Source organism: Falco rusticolus, chromosome 7, assembly GCF_015220075.1.
Source record: "Falco rusticolus isolate bFalRus1 chromosome 7, bFalRus1.pri, whole genome shotgun sequence".
Classification (NCBI taxonomy): domain Eukaryota; kingdom Metazoa; phylum Chordata; class Aves; order Falconiformes; family Falconidae; genus Falco; species Falco rusticolus.
In genome coordinates this window covers 45,189,947-45,207,280 of record NC_051193.1, presented here as the reverse complement: position 1 = coordinate 45,207,280, position 17,334 = coordinate 45,189,947, and the positions used below count along the sequence as shown (strand labels likewise).

The 17,334-nt window shown below is 43.4% G+C and overlaps 1 protein-coding gene across 9 annotated transcripts in view; it reads left to right on the top strand.

The window, feature by feature from the left end:
* TSPAN18 (tetraspanin 18) overlaps positions 1-17,334 on the top strand; it is a 124,602-nt gene that overhangs the window by 99,753 nt on the left and 7,515 nt on the right. For 8 of the 9 annotated variants that reach the window (XM_037394008.1, XM_037394014.1, XM_037394012.1 and 5 more), the window contains 4 exons: positions 5,052-5,146; positions 5,919-6,119; positions 10,043-10,117; positions 16,032-16,130. In XM_037394008.1, coding sequence (XP_037249905.1) covers positions 5,084-5,146; positions 5,919-6,119; positions 10,043-10,117; positions 16,032-16,130 — 438 coding nt within the window. In that variant the 5' untranslated portion in view covers positions 5,052-5,083. The remainder of the gene's footprint in view (positions 1-5,051; positions 5,147-5,918; positions 6,120-10,042; positions 10,118-16,031; positions 16,131-17,334) is intronic. The other variant, XM_037394015.1, reaches the window with a different exon arrangement.

Here is a 17,334-nt window from a genome sequence, read left to right as displayed (position 1 = left end):
AATAGTCTGCAGAGGTATGTCAGGGGTGGGGATTACATGGTTGGAATGGTAGGCAATGAAAATGGTTCACACACTTGTTTTCAGCAGAGGGTAGGAGTGGTATGATATGGAAGATGCAAAGATTGAGACTGGTGAAGATGAAATGATGCTCCTGAGGGTTCTGATAGATTGACATATCCAAAGGATGCTCCTGTGTCCAGGTTACCTTTTGGTGAAAGGAACACCTCGGACAGGTGTTTTGAAAAATCTTTTCACAAGGAGGGTTGTCAAACATTGGCAGAGGTGCTCAGGGATACCGTGGTATCTCAGTCCTTGGAGATATTCAAAACTTAACCAATGTGACCCTGAGCAACCTGTTCTAACTTTGAAGTTGGATCAAACCTCATAACTAGCCCAGGTTGGAGGCAGTGGGTGTTTGTACTCAGTGACATCCACAGGTCCTGTCCAACCTAACTTTTTCAGTGATTCCATCTTCAAGGAAAAGGTAAAAGAACAATTGAAGTGAGACTGCAGGTTTCAAACCAGTGTGAAAGGGATATGGGGGTAGAGGGAAATGTCAGTGGTGGCAAAGAGAAACTTGGAAGCAGGTTTTGGGAGTGTGGTTGAGCAGCTGTCTTTAGATATCTGGAGTTCAAGGTAGCTGCAAGGCGTACAAAAGCAAATGTCAGAAGTAAAGAAATAAATGGTGGCTGGAGAACAAAAAAATGCATTGCCTTGTAAAACTAGACTTTATTCCTAACTGATTACAGCAGCTGGGGTATGTTTCCTGGCTATACTGCTGGGGATTTTTAGCCTCCCCATCACTTTGCAAGATAAGATTTGTATTGTAGGGGGAGAAATGTAGAATAATCTACCTAAGCAAAAGCTGAACATTTATAGCTACATTTCAGACCAAAACAAATGCATCTCATATGTCTCACAGGTCTGAGATGGGACAAGCCAGGGAAAGCATCTGTCAGCTGCTGTCTTCTGCAGTCCTGACTGTTAATATTTGCTTAGCATTAAATGTCTCCTGCAGAGGAGAACTTAATCTGTCACAGATTTGGGGCCTAGAGGAGGGGAGAGAAGATATTTTTAAAAGGTAGATTAAGACATATGTATTCAGTTTTTATTGCACTTGCACCAGTGTGTAGTAGGAGTAACTTGCAATATTTGCCTTTTTTGTGCATGACCTAAAAAGAAAAGCGGAAGGAGAAAGCAGCTCTGTGGGTCAGGATTGTCCTTTCATGTCAGTTACTTTCTCCATGCAGCCTGTCATCAGGGAATTCAAGTACCTTCAGCTCGTTAGTCAGGCAGCAGTTGGAACAAAAGGTTTTCAGAATTTTGTTATTTGTAAATAACATTACTTGAATTTTGCTTGCATTGTTTGTAAATATCATTAGTTACATACTTTTCAAAGTCTAGAGCACTAGTGCATGTACGAACTAGATGGTTATATATTTCATATACGCTGAAGTGCACGAGCTCTGATATGAAACAGGTTTAAGTGCTACGTAAGAGCTCAGATCACGGTTTTGGTTGATTTGACCTGTTTTAATCAGCACAATCACAGAATCCGAAAGCTGATCTTGCATTTGCTGTTTGGGAATCTGGGTACCCAGCGGAGACTGGAAAAGGTGTGTTATGCTGGCATGTGGGAAACTCTCCAAGCTCTAAGTTCCAGCACTGAAACAGTTGCTCATAGCTCCTGTTTCTCAGATTAGATCAGTGGGTTGGCATTTTTTGGAAGTTTGCATTGAGCTCTTCTGATGTGGAAGCTCTGATGTGCTCTGTTCTTGGCTTTGCCAGCCCAGACCTCACACTGCCACCAACTTCCCTTTGCACATCCTGAGATGAAGGGCTTTGGGATTTGTAAAGCCCACTGGGTGTGTTCCTGGCTTGAAGCATAGCACAATTAGTGGGGTTGCTTTGCTGTGTGAACATGGTGGGTTTAGAAATTACAAATCTGAGCCTAGCACCACCACTGGGGACAATTTCTTACCCAGGCAAACAAGGGTGTTCTCATTTGTCGAAGCTGAGTGTGCATTTTAAAATGAAAACGTTTTAACATGCTAGGTGGATGCACGGGCAGGAACAGTGCAAGGAGTCATAGCTTAGGTTTCTCTTTGAAAAGAAAAAGAGGCATGTACTCGGCTCGTGTGAATCAGAGCAGTTTCAAGGGAGCCTGCTTGTCTTGCAGAGGAAGCAGACCCAGACGTGGAAATTAAAGTAAGGCAGGAATGTGATTTATCAACTCTACAAAGCAGCAAGACAGTCTTAGGCTCAGGAACTGCCGCTTCTTGGACAACAGGCAATGTTTTTCATGTAGGTGCCTCTGCAGTGAGATGAGTGTGAACAATGTGAAGTGGCACAATACGGCTAAACTGGTTTGCTTCTTATACCTTTCTTACCTCAGGATACTGGGATACTGTGGGTGGATGCTCAAAGCAGCAGGACTTTGAAGTTTCTCAGATAACTTTCAGACTTTGGCTAATATACTGAGATCTAGCCATCCTTTGTTTCATTGGAGAATAATTTTTTTCGTGTGGTGATGGGAACATCTGGGAACATGTGGGGCACTTGAAGTTCCAGTATCCTATCGATTTGTCTGTATTTTCATATCCTCCTCTACTATAATGTCCAGGCTTGTGGGTTAGTGGAGCTGAAGGTTCACCTTTCCCATGAAACTGAAGAATTCCCTCCCCAGCTCCTCTACCCTTCTGGACTTCAAAATCTTTCTCAGATTTGCAGACGTGGCTTTAAATCAGGAAGCTGTGGGTATCTCCTCCAGGCCCATGTCAGAGCTCTGTGCCCATCTCCTGCAGTTGTGGTCTCGGCTTTGAGTCTTTTTGGGCTGAACAGTTGTGTATTCAAGGTATAAGAAAATAAACCTTGTAAAGCAAAATATTGCCCTTGTTCTCAGGTTCAGATTCAGACTTTTGTTTCTCCAGAAGTGAGGTGAACTGTAAGACTGGCTTTCTGGATCTTCTCGGGATCCCTCTAGCTAAGGGGATTGCCTGGGCAGTGCCCAGCCTGCAGAGGCACACTGCTTTCCTGCCCCAGGTATGTGAAGATGCAGAGGGAAAGCAGCTGCATGTCCACATGAGCTTCTGCATTGTACCATTTGTTTCTCTGCCTGTTTTGCCACTAGGAAGGAACTGATCTGATTTTAAACCAAGTCAAAGAAGTGCAGCAAACACACACTGTACAATAAAAATCTGGCTCTTACCTTAGGCAGCCCCTTGCTGGGAGCTCTGCCTGCTACGGGTTTTCTCAGCTTTTTGGCTAAAGCAGAGCAGTTCCCATGGTCACAGAGGGAAGCACCCTGTGAGGCTCTGCAGCACCCACAAGTTTTGCAGGTTAACAGAAACGATGACGGAGTGAAAGAAATAGTTTTATTTCTGGCCTGGTGAAAACCTTGGATAATTTTTTCTTTTAAGTGAATTGAATGTGTGTTAATAACATAGCATATCATTGGGTGCAGGTCTGTTTAGGGAATGGCATTTGCAGTGGAGAAAAGGAAAGAGATGGGTTAAGAAACACATGGGCTTTGGGAAGGCATCTCTAGGGAGCTAAGCAAACTTGTGCCTCTGTGTTTGTGTATGTATGCATCCACCTGGGCATGGTCACATGACTGACTGCATTATCACAGAATTACAGAATATTTGGGGTTGGAAGGGACCTCTGGAGATCATCTGGTCCAACCCCCTGCTAAAGCAGGTTTCCTAGAGCAGCGTGCACAGAGTCGTGTCCCATCGGGTTTTAAACACCTCCATTGAAGGAGACTCTAGAGCCTTTCTGGGCAGCCTGTCCCAGTGCTCTGGCACCCTCAGGATAAGGAAGTTCTTCCTCATATTCAGATGGAACTTCTTGTGTAGCAGTTTGTGTCTGTTGCCCCTTGTCCTGTCACTGGGCACCACTGAACAGAGCCTGGCCCCATCCTCTTGACACTTGCCCTTAAGATGTTCTGTAGATATTGATAAGTTCCCCCCTCAGTCTTATTTTCTCCAGGCCAAACAGGCCCAGCTCTCCCAGCCTTTCCTCACAAGGGAGATGCTCCAGTCTCCAAGTCATTTTCTGTTTCAGTGAAAATTTTACTATTTTATGTATTTATTTGTCTGTCCCTCTAGGGTACTTGGTGATATAATTGCATATTGGGAGGCATGGTCACTTGATTAAATACCAAGCAGAAACTTTCTTCCAATGTAGTCTCAGTGGTCAGGATTTATAGCTGCTCTTCCAATAGGAGTACTGTCCTAAGCAGTTTGTTGTCTCATTCAGACATGGAGTTCCAAAACTGGTTAAGATTCCTTAGCACTTTTTCCTGGTCTTAAAGGCTTACTGACATGGATCCGTGGGCTCTGCCTGCAGGAGCCCTGCGCAGTGAATGGTGCAGAGACGACCACTCCGCAGGCACAGCAACATTTCACACTGCACGACAAGCAGATGTTTGCCCCAGGCTGAGTGAATGTGTGAGGACAGCCTCCTCAGGCCCCCCCACATCCACACACTGCAGGCATTCCCAGCCCAGCTTCTCCAAATGTCTGCAATTTTCCCTGAAAGTCTTGTCCATGTTTGTGTGGCGTTCATTCTGTACAGGAAGGTTGTAGGGAGCTAACTGTCCCCATGCTTGCTTGTGAGTCTTTCTCATGGGCACAGCTTATTCCGGCTCCCGTGTCAATATGACCTTTTGTTGTGTGAAGTAGGCAGGTACATTCAGTGCTTCTTACACTTGACAGGCTTTAACGACTGAAGGGAAAAAAAAAATCTTCATGTGCAGAGGGGTGGGTTTTTTTCCCCCAGCATCTAACTCTGCAAGCAAAGCTAGACCTTTCCTCTCCTGTGACCTTCCTCTTCACAACTCTGTCTGTCTTTAGACCTGGAAGAATGCAAAGGGACTTAGCAGCAATCGTAATCTCTTACTAGCCTGTGCTATGTTGCCTTGTTCGGGTAAGAGATGAGCTCTTCTGTCTAATGAACTTCACAGGATCTGGGGGGAGATACAAGTGGAGACAGGATTGTGTCATTCCAATGCAAAATGAGTGTGCTAAGGAAGTTCTGGTTTTTTGCAGGAAGAATCGGATCAAGGAGCCTGAAGACGACCATGGAGGGAGACTGTCTGAGCTGTATGAAGTACCTGATGTTTCTTTTCAATTTCTTTATATTTGTAAGTATTTAGAATCCACTTTCTCTCCTGGTTCCTCCTGTTTCCAGCAGCCTGCTGCTCCCCAGCAGGACAGGCTGTAATTTGGTAAAGTTGCCATGGTACAGAATAGTCCCTCAGCTTTGCACTAACAATCACTGAGGGTTTTGCAGCATCCAGAGATGCTCAGACATTCAGCAAGCCAGTGCAGCAGTCATGCTGTCTGAGTTATTCCTGTCCTTGGCAAGGGAGACCAGAGGAAAAGCTGTAACTAGTGGTATACATGGTCTGTCCTTGAATGACAGGAGAAAGTGTTTTCTAGTCCTGGGTGCCCTGCTGAGGTTTTTGCTAGGAAACAGTAATTTTCCTACCAAACATAGAGTCATTCTCGGTGATCATGTTGCTCTTGTCTTTGACAGGAAGGGTGGGAGCACCCAGCCACCCTGGCCTCTGGCAGGGATGGTTCATGTGTGCCCCTTCACTTGGCTGTCCCCTACAGATGTGGCAGCAGCTGGAGACTTTGTCTTTCAGCATTAGGGAGGGAGTAAACAGTTGTTAGAGTGACATGTAAAGGAAGAACAGTGCTTTTGCTGCTAATGGCTCATTTAGTAAGCAAGAGTTACTAACAGCAGCGTGTAAGCAGTTACCTGCTCAGCAGAGTATATATGCCACAGAGAAACATGAATTCTCCAAGTGAACACCTTTGATCAAAAGATAGCAGTGAATCAAATTTTTCTGCAGCAGTTGTTTTGTGTTGACCTGTCTCCCTCTCTCTCCTCTCCCTGTGCCGTGACAGCTGGGAGGAGCATGCCTGCTGGGACTTGGGATCTGGGTCATTGTGGATCCCACAGGTTTTCGAGAGATAGTGGCTGCCAACCCTCTGCTCTTCACAGGAGCATACATCATGCTGGCTATGGGAGCGATGCTCTTTTTGCTGGGTTTCCTCGGCTGCTGTGGTGCCATCCGTGAGAACAAATGCCTCCTGCTTTTTGTAAGTGTCCTTGCATTTTCTGTTGGCCTTGTGGTGCTTCCCAAGAATTGAGGTGACTGGATAGATAGTGCAGTGATAAGCGTGCAAATGGGTGTCTGTTTTTGTAGCCGTTCTTCCCTCAGGTAATAAATAGGCTTAGGATACTTCTAAACACAGCTAGAAATATAAAGAATTTGCTTTTTCCCTGTGAGCCCAGTGGGTATGGAGTCTGGGAGTGTATTCTGATCTTGTTAAGCTTAGTTTCAAAATGGTCCTATTTGGTTGTTTGGGTGTTTTTTTATTTTTTTAGAAGTGACCAAATATAGTCCTCTCTTGGCCATCCAAAACCCACTGCTCCACTTGTGGATTCATTCCTCAGTGGTTCACAGGAAAGCAGAAGGAACGTGTAGAGCAACACACCTGTGTAGTGGAGCCCCCCACGTCAGCAGAAGTGCACAGCTCAGAACTGCGTGGTGGCCTGTCATTGCCACCACCATCTCAATAGCTAGTCACTCCCTCATGCAGCCTAGTCTACTCCAAAAATGAACCAGATTTGTTATCTTTGGGCAAATTTGCCCCTGAATGATAGGGTTAAATTTTGGACTGGGTGTTCATCAAGTACTACTTAAAAAGAGTTAGCCTCTAAAATAGGTCATTTCTGACCTCCACTGTAAGTTCTGATGCTGCAGGGTTTCTAGCCATTATCTTACTGGAAGGAATTACCAGGTATGTATTGAAAGACAAAAAGAATTAGTTTTATTTTTCATTTTTGTCAAATGTGAACTTTTTTTTCTCCCTCTGGGTCCTTTGGGGTTTGCTTTTCTTGTTTGGGGATTTTTTTTGATGTTTGGTTTTGGTTTTGGTTTTGGTTTTTTTTTAAAATCTTGATCTTACGGTGGTTTGTTATGATTGTATCTTGCACAAGCTGGTCTTGTCTCTAACTTCAAGTAGAACAGGGAAGTCCCCTTTCTTGTACACAAAACCATTTTTTCCTAGACATGTGTGGCTTCACTGAGAAAAATTCTTTCTAGCCCTGGGCTCATCTACCCCTTGAATTCATAGCCTGCAAATGAGAGCCCTTTTCTGGAAGCCGTTGTGGGTTTGATTTCTAGTGACTCACTTCAGAAGTAAATCATAAACCCAAATGTATCACCTGTGAAGTCATGGAGATCTGCCCAGAGGAACCTAACAAACTGCAAAGGATCAGGCCCCATGAGCCTGAGGTTACTTCAAAGCCTGTCTCTGTCAGACTAAGATACTAAAAGTTAAGTTTGATGAGAATTATTGATTGTAATTGAATAGGAGAGTAATTTTTTCCAGTTTGGACCATGTCCAGTGAATAAAGATTGGGGACCTGGCTGGAGGAAGGGAGCCCTGGGCTATGCTCTTTCCTGATTTAATGTCACAGAGTAACATCACAGTTTGAATGTTCCTCCTGGTGTTTTAGTCATACGCCAGTGCACCTAATTTTGTGGTTAATACTTTTCTGTCTCTTAGAGATAGTTCTGAGCCCCGCTGCTTTATTTATTTACTTTTGTTATTATTTTATTTTATACTTGGAATGTGAGAAATATATGAGCTGGAAGTAATGCTCTGGACTAGGAGAAATTCTAAAAGTAATTACTGGATGAAGAATTAGTGTTCCACTTTGATCAGGTCTTCCAGGGCTTCTGGTATCAAAGTCAACTCTGTTAAACAACCTGTCATCTCATGTCCAACAGCAGTGAAGCACATGGATGAGGATCTGTGCTGATACCAAGTGAAAAGAGATATGTTGCTAATTTCTGAGTGTTTTGGGGGCCGCACCAGCTGACGTTAAAATGCATAAAACATCTCTGAAACCAGAAGTCTGATGGGAGTAAGTTTTAGGTGTTGAAAAGGCAAACCGTTCATGAGTATATGCCAGAGAGACCGGGAACACCTTGCAAAATGGAGAGTGTTAGGCTTCCCGGGTTGGTAGCTGGGGAGAAGTTGCTAGATGAAATCAAGTCCGCTTACAAAGTTGTTAAAGAATTGACAAGCCAGAGAGCTGCTTGAGTGAGAACTCAGTGGTGCATAATGTATATCTGAGGCTTTTAGTCCAAATGTAAACAGAAGATTGAAGGGACAAGACAGATGCACAAATGCGTGTTCCCTTGGTTCTGGCTTCTATGGTTGCAAGGACTTTTATTTTTCATTAAGCTGCTGATCTTTTGGTAAAAAAACATCGCTGTGGAACCTAACATGTTGCATTGAGCACAAGGCTGTGAAGTGTTTCTGGATTTCCCAGCATTCAGACTTGACTCACAAAAAGGAACAAAAATTGGCCCGCAAATCAGACATTGAATAACTTCTGGATTGTCCTGAAGACCCTCTGACTGCAAAAGAACTCCACAAAAATTAGAATCCAAAGTGCTGTTGAGCATACAACACTGCATCACAGGATTGAATTCAGCTTTGGAACAAGAACAGTCCACGTTAGCTTAATTTGGCTTGGTTTTGAGTACAGACGTCCTGTTTTGCACTCTTGTAAAATGGGTGCTGTAGCCCCTGAAACTTTTCAGGACAAAAATGTGGATCCTTTGGATTAAAGGCAGTTGCTGCTCTTTTTGGAACAGCATTGCTGAAACTGGAACAGATGAGTTGTGAAAAAAGGAAACATGAAACATTGATTTCTGGAAACTTCTAATAAACCTCTAACCATCTCCAGGAGCTAAAGCAGGATTTCTGATGAACATGTGAGACCCCGCTCCTCAGGATGTTCACCTGGAATGGGGCAGGGGGGTACCTGTGTTCAAGTGTTCAGTCTTAAGCATGAACTTGAATGTGAGGCTGCTATGTCCCATGCATTAACCAGCTGGCTGTTTAAGTGCTCTCATAGATCAGTAATCGATTTAATTTTGGAAGGCAAAACATAATAAGCAGATTTTTACTTTCCTCAAAATGTAGAATGAGAGCAAGTTCTGAAACACCGATGATCCATCAGCAACTTCTCATCAGCCCTAATGGCTGCTCATGTTTTTTCTACAGTAACAGTTACAAATCTGTAATGCAGACCGCACAGTGTAAGTCTAAATCAGTTTGGGAATGATAATGAAGCCTATCAGAGATAATCGGGGAATGGCTGCTTCTACATCTGCACAGATCTGTGCCAGAGCTTGGGTGAGCATGTGTCTCCCAGTAATCAGTAAATGAAATGCAATTAGCAGGGTGATGGGATTAATCACTTGATCACCACCTTAGACCTCTTAGTGACTATGCTGAGATCCCTTGATGGATGATGATGTGAATTTGTAAAGCATCGTTCATTCTCATCACTTGTTCTTTGCCCTCCTGTGGTGAAATTAAAAGTGTCTCAGAGCTGGAAAAAAGAAGCCACACAGAAAACTCAAGCAGTAAGAATACATTATGGAGTTAACTAGTTCAGCAAAATCAAGCAACAGCATTCTGTTAGCAACTGAAGTGCCTGCTCATCTGACTCTTCTTGTTTTGTCATTTGAGCCCAGGCTCCTTTTGTTTCCACTGCAGAAGCAAGAAGACAAATGGGACAGGGTGGTGCGTGCACATTTCCAGTGGGGAAAAATCATTATAGCTTTGATAATTGACAACAAAACAAGATTTTGCCCACTCCAAGCAGGTAGTTTGAATTCTCTCTCCATTTACCAAAATGCGCGGTACACAGCATTTCAAACACTGTTTATAAATCAGTGCTTGGGGATCACAATGGTACTTCTGGCTCCATCTGCCTGCCTTCTGTTTCAGAAGGACCTTCAATAACCTTCTGACACACACACAAAAAATTTCAGATTTCTCTTGTGTTTATTTCTAATTGTTGCTTCAACCACCTTCATTGGTAATATGCACCGCATGTTTGTTACCCTCCATGTAATGTGGTCTTACTGTATTTTGGTTTGGTTTGTTGGGGGTTTTTTTTGTTTTGTTTATTTGTTTTTGCATCTTCTCTCTTCCAGTTCTTCATGTTTATTTTGTTAATCTTCCTGGCGGAGCTTTCGGCTGCAATCCTGGCTTTTATCTTCAGAGAAAATGTGAGTATCTGATGGTGGGCAAACTCCGAATCCCGTTAGAATTGTGCCCAGCTAGAGCATGGTATTAGAGAGTGGCTACTTCATTTGTCGAGCAACTGTTTGTTACAAATACCGACAAACTTGCTTCACTACTGCCCTCAGTCTGCCGATCTGCCAGCAAGCCAGTGAATGCTAACTAGCCTGGCATGTGCAGGGTGGGTGGTTTACACGCACAGGAGGTACACACTGAGGGACTACTGAAATCCTGGAGTTTTTAGTCTTCCTGATTCTCTTGAAGCCAAACCAGTTGCACATTCCAACAGAGGAAAGTTTTAAATAAAGTCACACTAAGGTTAAAACCAACTCTTTTCAATATAGAATGTGTTTAATATTAATAGTGAAACCTGTTTTGCCAACAGAGCCAATGCTTCCTCTGCAGTGCAAAAACTGTCTTGTGCATCTTCTAATCACATTCCTTCCTGAATTTTTATGTTCTGGTGCTCACCAGATTCCTCTCAATGCTGCTTGTAAGATAATCCTCCTGATCTGCCCTAAGCAAGGCTCCCCCTTTTGAGTCTTATCAATGGAGCCTTTGCATATTGCCCTGCTTACAAGTTTCTGGTCCTTCTCTCCACAGCTTTGTATGATGTAGCCTTTCTTTACTCTGTTGCTATACATATTATTCTATGGCTACCATGCCTCCCCTATGCTAATATTAAGCTTTTACTACACTAGCAGTAAGCGTAGTCTCATTTCTGTCTTTAACCAGCAAAGGTTTGTTCATTCTTTTCATGTTTGCACATGGGCAAAGAGCCTGACTGAACTAGTCCATCCTTCTGAAGTCATCCCATTTTTGAAATATGACTGAGTGATGGCTGTGAAAAAATATTGGCCAGTAGAGATGGTCACTAATTACTGTTAGTATCCTTTTTTTTGGCCTCTGACAGTAGTAACAGCATGTACAACACATTCCCTGTACTGAACATGACAGAAATGTGGCATAAGCATAGAAGGGCCATGTATAAAGATGGTTTTCCTGAGACAGGATATACTTTTAATTTTATTCAGATAAAAAGATTTTGCTAAGCAAAGAATCAAGACTTAGGAAGCTCACAGCAAGACAATGTGATTGTTTCTGCAGTAGGATGGTCTTGGGGAAGGTAGTAAGAGGATTTCTGCAGCACCACCACCCTGTATAAGCTGGTGGTCTGTTGGCTTTGCCTCAGATCTGAAGGCAGTGGCAGATCTGAATGGCACTCTGTACACACAGTGGGTGCCCCTTTCCAGCTTAGGCTTTGAGGCCATGCCCACATGGGAACAGCTACTGCTCCATAAATAGATTGCAGCATGGTGGGGTCTGGTGTGTTCTGGTCATTACAGCACTGCTGTTAGGAGTTTTTAGAGAATTTCTTTGGTTCAGCGAAGCCGCAGACTGCAAACGTAGGAACTGCCCTGTAGACCCAGGTACAGGCTTCATGACACAGAGAACATGGTCCCTGGTGAGCAGGGGCTGGGCAAGCAGCTGGCAGCTGACTGCTCCCACCTTCCCTGTGCAAAACTGGTAAAAGATACAAGAAAATAGCCAGGCTTGCTGTGAGTCCTGGGGGGTGGGGGTGACTGCAGGGCTGGGGCTGTGTCCTCCTCCCCCAGTCACGAAAAGCCTGCTTACATCTTGCTTCTGGGCAAAGCATCAGTACCTTCCACTCCCATGTAAGCTGTGGGTCATGTGAGGACATGTTATCTTGCAAGATAAGGTCACAGTGGTTATTCCAGACTTCTGTGGCATCTGACAATGTTTTGTGAGATAAAACTTGAAGGGGAACAAACTTCTGTCTTTCTTGAGCTTGTCTCCTTGTCTGCATCACCAGCTTCCCACTCTGCCAGAATGACTGACAGGAAGGGCTTAAATGGGAAGGAATGAAGAACATCAAACCCCAACATAGCTAGGGATGGCTCTATGCGGGAGTTAAACTCAGTCTGCAAATTCTTGTGGTTTGTTCTCTCCTCAGGTTTCTTCTGAAAAAAACCCAAACAACCAACTCTTGTTTTGCTGTTGCTATATATTTTGGTGGTAGCTCCTCTGGCTTGATAACTACTTGTGGCTACTTTTGTTGTCCTCTTTGGGTTAGGGTGAGGCTAGATGGCTGGCCAGGATGTCTGTGGGGACAAAAGTGGTCTTTCAATGACCCCATGTTAGGAAGAATTCTTCACAGTAGCAATGTAAGGTCAGGTTCAGTTCTGCTTTTCTCTTCCCTGTGAAACGAGTTACTTTCAAGGCATGTGGAGGTAAAGGCACATTTAGACAACCTAAATTTCTTGGAAGCTTACCAGGTGGGTTCCTGTGATGGTCATTGCACCAGTCCATATGGCTGTGGCCCCACTGGGTGCGTGAAATGAGACAAAAGAGAAAGGCAGGTTCTATCTATTTGCTTTCCAGATAATGCTCAGTGCAGCTTTCTCTTGTATACACCCAGACTAGCTCCCAAACACTCAATAGAGTTAAATTAGTAATAGCTGAGGGAGAGAAAGAGATTAAGAGACAAAAATAAGGGAGAAAAGAGATGTTTTCTGCTGAGATTTGACATGAGAGGAAAAGTCAGTGAAGCAGAGTGTAGTGGTAAGGTGAGTGAAAGTGATGTTTGCAATGGTGAGCTACTGTGATCTGCAAGTCCACTTGCACTTCCAAAGAACTGTTTAAAACCAGTTTCTGAAGAGGAAGGCTGTTGTTAATCAGCTATGGGAGTACCAGAGTTTCTCTTCCTTTGTAAAGGAGATTTTGGAGGGTGGAGAACCCTTTTTCATCTAGAAGATCCCCCATAAAAGAACATCTTCTGTGAACCATAGAGAGAGATTATGAAAAGAGTAACTTCACTTACGTACAGGAATTGCTCTTTATATGCCCTTCAGAGGTCTGGATGGGAAAAACGCTGGAGGGGTATTTGACTCTTTTTCTTAGTGAATTGTCTTAGCAAGCAAGAAAGCAGGATGGTGGGAACAGATGAGTCCAGTGGCAGGGCTCTGGATGGAGTCAGGATGCTTGTATTTTCAGCCCCAGTTCTGACACTGAATAAGCAAGTCACTTGGGTTCCTGATACCTCTGTTTTCTCAGACATAAGGCAAAAACTAAAGAACATGAACCATCCATCCCTCAGTTGAGCAGCTGGGGGTCTCTTGGGTAGAAGGCACTGTGGAAGTGACAAGTGCAGCACAGGGTACCTACAGTACAAGCACTGTACTCTATCAGAAAGGTTAGGATGCTCTGGCAGATACAGCCATAGACAGGAATGCTCCCTGTTTTGCAAGCAGGCACCATGAAGCCAGCTTCTTGCACAGCATTCCGTATTCTTGAACATAGTGCTGCATGAGAAGGCAGTGACATTCCTGGCCAGTGCTGGCACACCTGTTTTATGCAGAAATGCTGCCTTTTTCGTAAGTCCCCTTCATCTGGCTGCAGTAGTCCCAGCCAAGCTATTTTTTGAACCTGTGTGACAAAACAGTCCCACTTCATTCACTGGCATGTAAACATTCACATGCACGTGCTGCTTCTGTATTTGAGATGTTCCCCCCAGCACAGCTAGAAAAACCATGGCTGAACAGCCTGTTATTGTTCATGACTCTGGCTGATATAGCTGTGTCGTCAGAAGTGTGTGCGAAGATCTAGTTTGCTTAGAAGGTCCTTTGCTCCCTTCTGAATAGTTCTTGCCATAGTACTCCAATGTGCACAGACCTCATCAGTGCCGTTACTAGCTTCAGCAAGAGGGGGGCTGGAGGCACATGAGTAGGACTGTCTTGTTGACTGTTATCCTCCTTTGTCAGCAATTTTTTGAAAGAAGAAAGATGCTTCTGCTGATTTTCCCCCCCCCCCCATTATTCTGAACGTCAGATGCTCAGGACAAACAGTTTAAGAGCAACAAAATGGAATCAGTTATTTTCCTGGCAAACTTACCCTTCCAGCACTAGGCTTTGTTTTAAGCCAAGTCTCGTAAAAATCGCACACAAACTCTGAACAATTTCCTCTGGGGTTGCTGCTGTCAAAATAAAGGTTTCACTTTATATTTAAATGACTTTTTTTTAGACCCAGCCAAAGGCAGCCGGCTGGGATTATTACCAATGGTAATATCAGTTTCAAAGTCTGTGCTTCAAAACAGACAAGCGTCAAAAAAACGTGCTGCTGTCTCTGCAGGGTAGTATGCTGTGTGGATAAAGTACGCAGAGAAAGGGGAGGAAAGGAGAACACTGAGGTCATATTTCAGCATCATCTAATCTGACCTTCCCTCAGTGCACCAACTTCCCAGTGGAAAATGTTTTCTGGTATTTTAATATTCAAAAGCAAAAAATGAGTTAATAGCTGTCCCATAAAAGTAATTTAGGTATTAGTGGCATATCTAATTAAAAGGTAGTGAGATTGAGCTACCTGCATAATTCAAGTCTTTGTAACAAACTTTTACCCACTATTGATTTAGTCATTAAATTTGGCCTTAATTTGTATTTCTAAAAGAGAAGTCAGTATTAAGTGGTATTTGGGGTCTTTTAAAGAATCACCACAGCCCTCTCTTTTTTTCCTTAAATTTTGTGATGCAGTTACAATGGAAATAAACAATTTTGTGCTTGTGCTTTTCTTCCCACCCATGCATCTCATTCATATGTATGTGCGATATTTCACGTCGCATGTCAAAAACCCGAAACCAACTTATAGCAGTATATGTTACTGCATGTGCACTGCTGTATGAACAACAGCAAAAAAGAAAAAGGAGACTTTTTCAGGCAGCTTAAGCAGCTTAATTCCTGATCCTGCAGATATGCAACCTAGAGCAGTGCTGTATGCAGCCAAGTCCAACCCCCCTCACTGAGCCTTTGCAGTGGCGGAGAGATTTGCCTCTGTGGATCACAAATCACAATGTATTTTGGAGAAGGGACCACACAAGTGAAGACCTATTGGGAACCTGAAAAGGGGATTCCTTGAAGTTTTTATCCTGAATTGATAGAAAGGCAATGAGATTGAATCGTGTTAGGTTTGTATATTTAGTAGTCCTCCAGAGAGTGATCCTAAGTAAATGTAATTTCAAGGTGTCTTAACTTTTTAAGAAGACACTGAGCCAAAATGTTCAGGTTTTCTGTTTTACTGTAAATGTAAACAGGAGTAAATGAAATTCCTTTTGTTTATATTGCTGACCTGAGGAAAAATGTTTAAATTATCTAAACACTAGAAATGTATAATGAGGATTTTTTTTCTTCATGTGTGTGGGTGAGTTTAGATAATCTAAAGCATTGTCAGGGAAATAGTCCTTCTTTTCCGATTTGTAAGTTGACTTGAACATTTCATATTTGTTATATGATTTTTATTTCCTTTTCATTCCCAGAAAGTTTCATATTAAGGCTTTATTCTGCTTTTTCACACATGGAAGTAAATTCAGAGCAGTTCCCCTGTTGTTAGTAGGAAGTTAACTGGTTTGAGATGAAAAGTGAGTGGAAGATCATGATGGCAGACCTCATGATGTAAGTTAAAGATCTCTTTGAGTGTGGATTGGAAGTTCTTTCTAAAATCTATTTTAGTCCTGTTTCAACTTATGAAGCACTTTCAAATAATGCTGAAAATTTTTAACAACAAAACCTTTTAAAAATTAAACAACCAACCTCTAAGTGTAAACATTACCTTACAAGTACAGATATAATTCAGTCCTGATTTTTAATGAGCAACAGGTTTATTCAACAGGTGCCATTCACCCTGGATGTAATTACAATTCAGCCAGTGGCTTTTCCCAAGTTTGTCCTCTAAGGTTTGCAAAAGAAAAAAAAAAAAAAAAAAAAGAACAAAACCAAAACAACCAAGCAACCCTTAGCATAACAACCCTTAGCATTCACAGAAGGGAGATTTGGGAAGTGCTTGAGAAAGGTGTTGGCAGTAGCCTTTACATTTCCACTTTGTGCATTTCAGCTGACCAGAGAGTTTTTCACCAAGGAGCTGAAGAAGCATTACCTGAGGAACAATGACACGGACGTCTTCTCTTCTACCTGGAACTCTGTTATGATCACAGTAAGTCAGGCTGTGCCAGTCCCGCGCTGCCCATGGCCAGTGGCCGTCAACACGGTACTCAGCCAGGACCCTCAGCTTGCCCAGGGCCAGCCAGCTTCAGCCATCCTGGCGCATCAAGCGCAGCACTGGGGTTTGTGGTGGTGGTGGGAGGTAGATGAGAATTTGGCTGGCAGCTGGTCTTTCTCAAAGCAAGCTGCTGTCAGTCCCATGAGATGCTCCCAGTGACTGAGTCAGCCTTTGTGGTTTGCCAGAGCCTGAGGCATTTGACCTAACTGGGTACCCCCAGCTTTTGAACAGCAAGCACGGAGCCGTGGAGCTGTCTGCAGCTGGACATCGCTGCATTTATCTTGGACCTTTCACCTTGCAGACTGCTTCAGAACTATTCCCAGCCAACAGCAGCCAAAGACTGGTGCTAACTAATGACATTTTGTTAGCTCTTGTGAAATGAGTTGGTAGGTGGCAGATTAGGCAGGAGTGTGCCTAATGGTATATTTTCAGTATAGAAATATTAGCCGTCAACATTGACTTTCTTATTGCAGTCCTAATCAGGCAGGTTACAGATTGACTGTCATTGGAATTGGAGTTGTTATTATCTGCTACAAATTCTGTGTGTGTTTCTGTGTACACATGTGAACTTAGTGCTCGGTACAGCCCACGGTGTATCGCTTTAGGATTGAAGAGTAGGATGTCAGGCTCTGCAGATGAAAAGTCAATTTTAATCTTAAAAGAAAAAGATGATTGCTGCCCTTCGTGCTGATTCAGGACTTTAATAAAGACATTTCCTTTTGCTGACTGAAAGGAGACAGAGTATGACTTGAATCCTTAAAAAGGACCTGACTTGAATCCTAAAAAGGGACCTTACTTGAATCGCGTGGCAGTGCCTTAGAGCAGCCACAATCCCAGCCATTAGCTGTGGGGTGAACAGGCGGGCAGGAGCCTGGATTGTGCTGCTGACCCCCTTTACAGACTTGCTGGGTGATCTCAAGCAAGTCATTCTGGATGTGCTCCAAAGTCCAATGTGGTTCATGGCATTATTCCCAATGGTACCTTAGAGTCTACAGTATGACGTGGGAACAGGGGGACATTATAAAGCAGCTTTGATGAAACAGAAGATCCAGGGTACAAGCACAACCCATTTCTTTGGAAACAACAGTTGTTTTGTCTCTGCTTTGACTAAAACTTTGATCTCTACAAGGATAGGTCT